This window comes from Blennius ocellaris (assembly GCF_963422515.1).
Source record: "Blennius ocellaris genome assembly, chromosome: 16".
Taxonomy (NCBI): domain Eukaryota; kingdom Metazoa; phylum Chordata; class Actinopteri; order Blenniiformes; family Blenniidae; genus Blennius; species Blennius ocellaris.
Genome location: NC_137665.1, coordinates 720,107 through 730,224, shown reverse-complemented (window position 1 = coordinate 730,224; position 10,118 = coordinate 720,107). Strand labels below are relative to the sequence as shown.

At 47.6% G+C, this 10,118-nt stretch overlaps 1 protein-coding gene across 1 annotated transcript in view; it reads right to left on the bottom strand.

The window, feature by feature from the left end:
• hsd3b7 (hydroxy-delta-5-steroid dehydrogenase, 3 beta- and steroid delta-isomerase) overlaps positions 1-8,321 on the bottom strand; it is a 14,471-nt gene extending 6,150 nt beyond the window's left edge. Inside the window, exons 1-3 of the mRNA XM_080510964.1 lie at positions 8,103-8,321; positions 6,298-6,453; positions 777-885 (exon numbers count right to left, since the gene is read on the bottom strand). Of these exons, the coding sequence (XP_080367090.1) occupies positions 777-885; positions 6,298-6,453; positions 8,103-8,247 (410 nt within the window). The 5' untranslated portion in view covers positions 8,248-8,321. The remainder of the gene's footprint in view (positions 1-776; positions 886-6,297; positions 6,454-8,102) is intronic.
• Between the last annotated feature and the right edge of the window lie 1,797 nt (positions 8,322-10,118).

Genomic DNA, 10,118 nt, shown 5'->3' with positions numbered 1-10,118 from the left:
ACATGTTTTCAAATTCCATTTCTGTTTGAAGGAAGCACAAGAATGTCAAGTATTTCAAGTATTTGGATAAAAACACATTTCAGCTCAGGGGCCACATTCAGCTCCCAGTGAAATAACAAGCTTATAATATAATAACCTTTCAATTCTAACTGTCTCTACATCTTGTTTTTCATCCGTCCATCCTGTCATTTTGACCTCGGTTCTGTTTTTTATGTTACGACTACAGTTTACACGTCTTCACAGCTACATTCTTCTATTTTAACGTGTTCAACTGACAAGTTATGAAGAAATGTTGCACGAGAAGGAAAAGCTCTTTTGGTTCTTTAGGTGAAAAAACATTTAACTGAACTGACAAATAAACAAAAAAAACAAAACACCTCGACTCCACTGCAGTTTGCTGCTGATTTTTCTTATTTTCTGCTTTTGTTCTGTCAATGACCAAAATCATGTTTTGTTCTTTGTTTTGTGTCCTTTTGTTTTTGTTTTTGTTATTATTGTTGTGATTATTTAGGTTTTTGCTCTGTTGTTGCTCAGGATGGTTTCATCTCATGGCAGCTGGGAAATATTTGGATCACTGTGATTATTGTTATAATGAAAAAAAAGAAAAGAAGAAAAAAAATAGAAAAATGTATGTATCTCCTCCTCCTCCTCCTCCTCCTCCTCCTCCTCCCCCCCCCCCTTTCATCCCAACCAGTGTGTGTGTGTGCTGCCCTCTCAGTATTTGACAGCAGAAAGACAAAGTGATTGTGGACACCATGCAGTAAGAAGTGTCCCACCTGAGGAAGTGGTCTCCGTCCATGTTGGGCCCGACCACCTCCATGCTGCTGGTGTAGACCAGACGCTGCACGCCGCTCTCCACGCAGGCCCGGATCACGTTCTCCGTCCCTGGAAGCACAAACCACCACGCTTTGTTTCCTTAAAGTCCCAGTGAAACGTAAAACTCTACTTTGTAGAAAACGACAGTTGTGGTTCTACTTCTAAGGTTCCTCCGACTCTGCTCCACCACTGTTGTCGCATAACAAAGTTATTTGAATTTTTTATCTCCAGCCGAGGAAGTCGGGGGAATTCTTCTTCGTGAGCGTGACGTCAAGAGTTGTGCAGATCTCCATCTGTTGTGTTTATATCGGCTTGTTTCCTCTTAAATATTCAAGTTTTTACAGTGTTTTGAAGTTCTAGTCGGCGTTTTATGAGCCTTGATGAAAGATTGAGCCTGGAAGAGACCAGAGAGGAGGAAAGGAGCACGGCTAGCGGCTAGCGGCTAGCGGCTAGCGGCTGCTTCCTCAAACATGTTCCAGACGGGGTCACCGATGGCAGAACCACCTTCTGTGTCTTCTTCATCAATCACTGGGTTTGAAATGACCACGATGATGAAATCTGGTTCAATTCAGCCTCTTCGTGGTCAAAACTCTGATCCTCCATAATGTAAACACAACTTGGGCGTGTGCACAACTCGTGATGTCACTCTGTTATTGTCAGAAGCTCCGCCCAGCAGAGGAAATAGCGCCGTTTATCGGCTATTTTCTCACAGATTGTCGTGTTTTAACATTTGACCTTCAGCCAGTTAGCAGGAAAACGTTCTAGAAGAGACACCAGAGGGTTCTGGAGGTGGAACCTTCATTTCACTGGGACTTTAAGGTTGCAGCTGGGCGGCGGTGGAACCGTCTGGAGTTTGAATGTCCCTCCTGGGTGAAGATCCTGAAACAAGGTGGTTCTTGGTCTTCCTGTCCTGCATGTCCCCCGTCTGCTCTGGTTGTCTTCAGGGACTAAAATCTCTTATTTATCAGCAGATTCAGAATTTCTGTGTTTAGGAAAGCTGCAGCTTGTTTGTCTGCTGGAGGACCAGAGAACCAGAGGACCAGAGGACCAGAGGACCAGGGGACCAGAGGACCAGGGGACCAGAGGATCAGAGGATCAGAGGACCAGGGGACCAGAGGACCAGGGTACCAGAGAACCAGAGGACCAGAGGACCAGAGGACCAGAGGACCAGGAGACCAGAGGACCAGAGGACCAGAGGACCAGGGGACCAGAGGACCAGGGGACCAGAGGATCAGAGGATCAGAGGACCAGGGGACCAGAGGACCAGAGGACCAGGGTACCAGAGAACCAGAGGACCAGAGGACCAGAGGACCAGAGGACCAGAGACCAAGAGGACCAGAGACCAAGAGGACCAGAGGACCAGGGGATCAGGGGACCAGAGGACCAGGGGACCAGAGGACCAGAGGACCAGGGGACCAGGGGACCAGAGGACCAGGGGACCAGAGGATCAGAGGATCAGAGGACCAGGGGACCAGAGGACCAGAGGACCAGGGTACCAGAGAACCAGAGGACCAGAGGACCAGAGGACCAGAGGACCAGAGACCAAGAGGACCAGAGGACCAGGGGATCAGGGGACCAGAGGACCAGGGGACCAGAGAACCAGAGAACCAGAGGACCAGAGGACCAGAGGACCAGGAGACCAGGGGACCAGGGGACCAGAGGACCAGAGGACCAGGGGACCAGGGGACCAGGGGACCAGGGGACCAGGGGACCAGGGGACCAGGGGACCAGGGGACCAGAGAACCAGAGGACCAGGGGACCAGAGGATCAGAGGACCAGGAGACCAGAGGACCAGGGGGACCAGGGGACTAGAGGACCAGAGGACCAGGGGATCAGGGGACCAGGGGACCAGGGGACCAGAGGATCAGAGGATCAGAGGACCAAGGGACCAGGGGACCAGGGGACCAGCCTCCGTTCTGCTCCACTGGTCTTCACCTGTTCACGTCCAGACGCTGGCTTTGAAAAGGTAAACAAACAAAATGCACATTTTCCAGGAAACGCTCCAGTTTTGCCTGGAAAACCTTGTTTGGACTTCATGTGTCAGTCTGAAGCAGAGAAGTGAAGGTAGAGAATCCCAGAGGGACGGAGGAGGGAAAGAAAAACACTGTGAACAGTAAAGCACAAGTCTGGAACTCCACTGGTTCTGACCTGGAAAGCTTTGTTTGTGACAGAAAGGATTGTCTCGTCTTGTTTTATCTTGTCTTTTCTTATCTCGTCTTTTCTTATCTCGTCTTTTCTTATCTCGTCTTTTCTTATCTCGTCTTTTCTTATCTCGTCTTTTCCGTGTCCAGCTCCTCAATGAAGCTCGTTTTTAAAGCCTCAAGCCACAAACAAGCCAGGAATGAATTCAAATATCACTTTTATCTCTCGTCTTGTGACGACTTGGTGGTGCAGAACTTTGACTTTACTGGGAGACTGAAGAAGAAGGAGTGAAGAAGAGGAGGAGAAGGAGTGAAGAAGAGGAGAAGAAGAAAGAGTAAAGAAACATGGTGCAGCTCCGTCATATCGACTCTTCCAGCTGCCAGGTGACTCAGTTTGACCAGAAGCGACGAGGCGAAACGACTGACGAGGTTCGTTTCAGCAGGAATTCAGACAAAATGAGTCGCACCTCTTCAGAAACATGTGTTCTGATAAAAGTGTTCTGATAAAAGTGTTCTGATAAAAGTGTTCTGATAAAAGTGTTTTGTTCCAGACGAGGTGAAAGCAGTGAGACGGAGACTTTGTCCTGATAGAGGGACAGTTTGTCTTCACTGTGATAAACTGATGTTTTAATCTACGTCAGTAAACTTCTTCCTCCCCTCTGGACAAACCAACGTGACTCTTGACCAACGTGACTCTTGACCATCGTGACTCTTGACCATCGTGACTCTTGACCAACGAGACTCTTGACCATTGTGACTCTTGACCAACGTGACTCTTGACCAACGTGACTCTTGACCAACGTGACTCTTGACCATCGAGACTCTTGACCATCGTGACTCTTGACCATCGTGACTCTTGACCAACGTGACTCTTGACCAACGTGACTCTTGACCAACGTGACTCTTGACCAACGTGACTCTTGACCATCGAGACTCTTGACCAACGAGACTCTTGACCATCGTGACTCTTGACCATCGAGACGCTTGACCATCGAGACTCTTGACCATCGAGACTCTTGACCATCGTGACTCTTGACCAACGAGACTCTTGACCATCGTGACTCTTGACCATCAAGACTCTTGACCATCGAGACTCTTGACCATCGAGACTCTTGACCAACGAGACTCTCGACCATCGAGACGCTTGACAATCGAGAGGAAAACAGTTCAGCTGCTCTTCCTGAGCGACCTGGACCAGAGCTGCTCCACCAGGAATGTTGGGCTGGAGGCCAAGCGTGGGGGCGGAGCTACACTGCTGATGAAAGGTGGGGTGGTGCGAGGGGGAGGAGGGGGACCGGGGGACGTGGGGGACCAGGGGGACAAGGGAGGCAGTCAGTCACTCTGGTGAAGACAGTGTGTCCTCTCTCTCCCTGGTTGTTCCAGGTGTTAAAAAGTGTGTTGCTCCAAGCAGCCAATCAGAAATCAGACCCTATATGATGTCATCGGGGGTTCAGCCAATCACAGTCAAGGTAGGCTCCTCCCCCTTTGACTCCTCCCACAATCAGGCAGCGCTGCTCTGGCACATGGCGCCACGAGAGGAAGTACTTCCTCCTCTTCCCATAGATGGGCGGAGCCAGTCCAGCTCACACAGACAGAGCAGATTCTGAATGCAGCTACTAGGATCAATATAGAGGAAACTTTTTATTTTGAAAGTCCCCATAATAACAATCCATCTTGGTAGTTTTATTTTGACAGTCCCCATAACAACAATCCATCTTGGTGGTTTTATTTTGACAGTCCCCATAATAATCCATCTTGGTGGTTTTATTTTGACAGTCCCCATAATAACAATCCATCTTGGCAGTTTTATTTTGGTGGTCTGCCCACTAGAATGTCTGCGTTGTTTCATTGTAGATGTTTCTAGTGGATCGTTCCGTTTGTTTGTCGCTACATTAGAAAACAATCACCATGACAACACGATGCAGCAACAAAGCAAAACATGTGAGAAACAAGAACTAAAAAAATAAAAGCTGCAGTTTCCAGTCGACCTTCTGCACATTTCCAGTTTGTTTCACAACTCAGACTTTAACCTGGAACGTTCCGTTATCTTGTGCTCATTTTTTCCAGGTTGACTTTATGAAGCTTTTCAGGGAAAACAAGAGCTAAAAGTCATCTGTCTCCGTCACACTGTCCTCTGTCCTCCGTCTGTCCCTCTGACTTTGTCCTCTTAAAAACAACTTCCTTCAGGCTTCATGAGCTTCAAACTAGAAAAAACTGAATTTGTTCCTACTTCAGGCCACAAGAACTCCACATTCCTGAAATAGAGGCAACGTGCAGGCGTCCTGTAAAACATTCACCACGTCATGTGACCCTCGTGGTCGCCGTGGCGATGCTCCGACTCTGTGACTGATTAGACCTTTTAATGAAGCGCTGAGTCATGGAAAACACATTTCACTAAAAATACTCGTGAAGGACTGCGTCTCCAAACCAGCTGATCTACGGCAGTAACTTACATTTACTCACTACTTTCACTACTTCAAAAAGTACTAGTTACATCCTCTGTTACTGCAAATACAGAAGATCACCAGGATTACTTTATACGTCTGTTTCAGTAGAGTTTCTTAATGATATGATCATCGCTGGATTATTGTGTAATGCTCTATAATCTGGATTAGAGGAGGAAGATGCTCTATAATCTGGTGTTAGAGGAGGAAGATGCTCTATAATCTGGTGTTAGAGGAGGAAGATGCTCTATAATCTGGTGTTAGAGGAGGAAGATGCTCTATAATCTGGATTAGAGGAGGAAGATGCTCTATAATCTGGTGTTAGAGGAGGAAGATGCTCTATAATCTGATGTTAGAGGAGGAAGGTGCTCTATCATCTGGATCAGAGGAGGAAGATGCTCTATAATCTGGATCAAAGGAGGAAGATGCTCTATAATCTGGATTAGAGGAGGAAGATGCTCTATAATCTGGTGTTAGAGGAGGAAGATGCTCTATAATCTGGATTAGAGGAGGAAGATGCTCTATAATCTGGATTAGAGGAGGAAGATGCTCTATAATCTGGTGTTAGAGGAGGAAGATGCTCTATAATCTGATGTTAGAGGAGGAAGATGCTCTATAATCTGGATTAGAGGAGGAAGATGCTCTATAATCTGGATTAGAGGAGGAAGATGCTCTATAATCTGGATTAGAGGAGGAAGATGCTCTATAATCTGGTGTTAGAGGAGGAAGATGCTCTATAATCTGATGTTAGAGGAGGAAGATGCTCTATAATCTGGATCAGAGGAGGAAGATGCTCTATAATCTGGGCTGATGGTTGCGCCTCTGGAAACCCTCCTAACCCCGAGGGGGCGCCAGCCCCCTCCCCCTCCCCCTCTCTCCTCGCCGCTCTGCCTCACCTGTGACGTTGACGGCGTGGATGAGGTTCTCCGGGACTCGGTACCAGACGTCCACCAGGCTGGCCGAGTGGATGACTACGTCGGCGCCGCGCGTCGCCGCCAGCACGGCGTGGTAGTCGGTGATGTCGCCCTGCAGCACCGCCACCCTGGTCGTCTCTGAGGAGGACAGACTGGAAATGCTCACTTTGTTCACCAGCAACACATCACTTGGTCTGGGAACGGCGCTCAGGTTCCTCTTTGTGGTTCTCAAAGGAGAAACGACCCTTTGATCCTGAGGAGCTTTGATCCTCTTGACTTTGTCCAGATTTCGACACAAGACGACCGTCCTCCTCTGGTTTACTGTGGAAACGACTATAAACTGATCCGTCTGTCCAGAAACGTCTCCAGAAGACAAAGTGTCCCTCAACAATGTGTCGTTCAGTCTGAAGCTTCCAGCGCGACTTATCTCCGACCTTCAGACACCACAGGAGGGCGGAACCGTTCTGCACCAGGTCAAAGGTCAAAGGCATAATTCACTTTTCACACGCGAGCAGCCTGCTATTTCCTCATTTCCTCATGTCCTCATTTCCTCAGACACAGTTTGACCAATCGGCCGACACACAAATGAAAAAACAACAACACAGTTTCCCTCATGCAGGAAATGTTTGTTTCCTGGAAACTCGTTTGTTTCCTCTGGAGCCGAAAGAGACGATCTGAACCTTCCGTACTGGAAACTCTTCAGTGGAGAACCGACCAGAGTCCAAACAAACTACTAACTAAAAGCAGGATCAGCCGGTGGGACTGACGAGTGTCGGATTCAAACCGGCAACCTTCACCCTCAAGGTAAAAGCTCACAGGTTGAGCTTCATGCACCGAATAATGATGTCATAATTATGTAAGATTAAAGTTCATGAACCCTGCTGTTGTATTTGAATCTGATTAAGTTACCTGCTGATGGAACCTGATGCTCATTGGTCGGAACCATGAAGGAGATTATAGAACCAAGTTAAGATGAAAGAAAGAGATTACAGAACCAATTTAAGAAGAAAGAGATTATAGAACCAAATTAAGATGAAAGAAAGAAAGAGATTATAGAACCAAGTTAAGATGAAAGAAAGAGATAATAGAACCAATTTAAGAAGAAAGAGATTATAGAACCAATTTAAGATGAAAGAAAGAAAGACATTATAGAACCAATTTAAGATGAAAGAAAGAGATTATAGAACCAACTTCAGGTGAAAGAAAGAAAGAGATTACAGAACTTCAGGTGAAGGAAAGAAAGAAAGAGATTATATAAAGAATTTAAGGTGAAGACGATCTTTTGATGTTCACGTCAGCAACAGTAACTGAAAGGGGCGGGGCTTAGAGCCCATCCACACCTGAACCAGCTGTTTCTGGCCTGTCGTCCACATGAGGCGGGTCCCAGAGTGGGGGAATTCTAAAACCCCGGCTCGTGCCTTTCACCGCCCCCCCCTCCACACACACACACACACACACACACACACACACACACACACACACACACACACACACACACACACACACACACACACACACACACACAGTCCACCCCCCCCCCCCCAAAAAAAATAAACTGCTGACCCTGACAACAGCTTTTCCTGCAATATTGACGTGATTGAAAGTTATTTAGTGACTTTCTTCTCTCAGATGATAAGAACTTTAACCCTTTCACCACCACTGGCTGAAGCGACGCGTCAGTATCCGTTACCTTCTCAGTAACTGTAACGCGATCTAACAGCTGTTTCTCTTGTTCAGGCGGTCGGTCACCAGCGAGCGCGGAAGCCACTCGACCCGTAACACCTCACCTGTGCTGAGCGCCTCCAGGTCCTCGTCCACGTGCTGGTCGAAGACTCGGACCTCCGTCACCTCGCGCTCCGTCTCCAGCAGGACCCGGAGCAGGTGTTTCCCCAGGAAGCCGCAGCCCCCCGTCAGCAGGTAGACCAGAGACATGCTCGCTCTCTCTCTCTCTCTCTCTCTCTCTCTCTCTCTCTCTCACACACACACACACACACACACACACACTCACTCGCTGTGGACTGACTGACTGCAGCTCGAGCTCAGACTCTCACCAGCTTGTGGGCGGAGCTTCTTCTTCTCCTCCTCTCGATCACCAACTTCTATAATAGAATCAACTTATTTACTTTTCTTCTCTATTTCCTGGTAGAAATGAATGAATTCATGTTCGAAATACCAACAAACAACAATATTTATAAACGTGTCAACAAGAAAACAAGTCAGAAACTCCATGTAGTTAAACTCCCAGCACAAGAAGGACGACAGGAACATGAAATAATAATTAACTACAGTAAACTCCCGTCGTTGGTTCCTGAAAAACTGCAGCATCGCGTTTTATTATGTTTATTATTGTTATTGTGGTTTTGTTCCATTTGATGACGTCAGGATCGAAACTCCGCCCTTCAACTTTGACCTCCTTCTCTTCTCTTCTCCTCCTTCTCTTCTCTTCTTCTCTTTTCTTCTCCTCCTCCTTTTCTTCTCTTCTCCTCCTCCTCTTCTCTTCTCATCTTTTCTTCTCTTCTCCTCTTTTCTTCTCTTCCTTCTCTTCTCCTTTTCTTCTCTTCTCCTCCTTCTCTCCTCTTCTCCTCCTTCTCCTCTTCCTGAGAACCAGAACTAGAACTAGAACCAGAACCAGAACCAGACAGATGAAACAGGAACAAAGACGACAAACCAACACTTGAGTTTCCAAATAAGGTGAAAAAGTTTGAGGGTTTCTGACGCTGAATCAAAGGTTCTGACGAGGAGGAGGGAGGAGGTGGAGGAGGAGGTAGAGGAGGAGCAGGAGGAGGAGCAGGAGGAAGGAGGAGGTGGTGAAGGAGGTAGAGGAGGAAGGAGGAGGTGGTGAAGGAGGTAGAGGAGGAAGGAGGAGGTGGAGGAAGAGGAGGTGGAGGTAGAGGAGGAGGAAGGAGGAAGAGGGAGGAAGAGGAGGTGGAGGGACGAGGAGGGAGGTGGAGGGAGGAGGGGGGAGGTGGAGGAACAGGAGGAGGAAGGAGGAGGAAGAGGAGGGGGGAGGAGGAGGAGGTGGAGGAAGGAGGAGGTGGATGTAGAGGAGGAAGAGGAGGGGGGAGGAGGAGGAGGTGGAGGAACGGGAGGAGGAAGGAGGAAGAGGGAGGAAGAGGAGGAGGTGGAGGCGGCGGCAGCGGCATCACAAAGGACAAACATCCTGCAACTTCCTGTTTCAGCCTCAAAGAAGCACTTTGGTAACGTCACGTTTTACTTCCTGTGACATTTCACTTCCTGTCACATGTCACTTCCTGTGATGTTTCACTTCCTGTCGTGTCACTCCCTGCCAACAGCTGCTTCACATCTGCGTCCTGTCGCTTTGTCAACAACAACAAAAACACGAGTCGTTTTATTTAAAAAATATTTTAATGCACCATTAATAAAGGGTCCAACGCATTAATACAAGAGAAATATTGCAAATAATATTAAAATAATCATCAAATGAAAAGGAGAAACAGATAAAAAACAAAGAATGAAGGTATGTACAGGCTTCTTCTCCGCGGAGGAGGAACAACTTATGTACAGCTGGAATCAGTGTGTTTCTACGAGAAACAAACACTTCGACAATATTTACACCTTCCTGCTTTTCTACTTCTTTTACTCGTCCTTTCATCCTTCTTTCTGAAAGGCTTTGATCTTTATCATCGCAACAAGAAATATTTTACAGTTTCCTGCTTGGGAGGGAGAAATAAAAGTACTTTTTAAAAGTTCATGGAACTTTCTGGACGGCCGGAGCCACGTGGGGGGGGGGGCATCCTGCAGGGGGTGGCAGGGCGTCCTGCAGAGAGGGGGGGGGTCCTGCA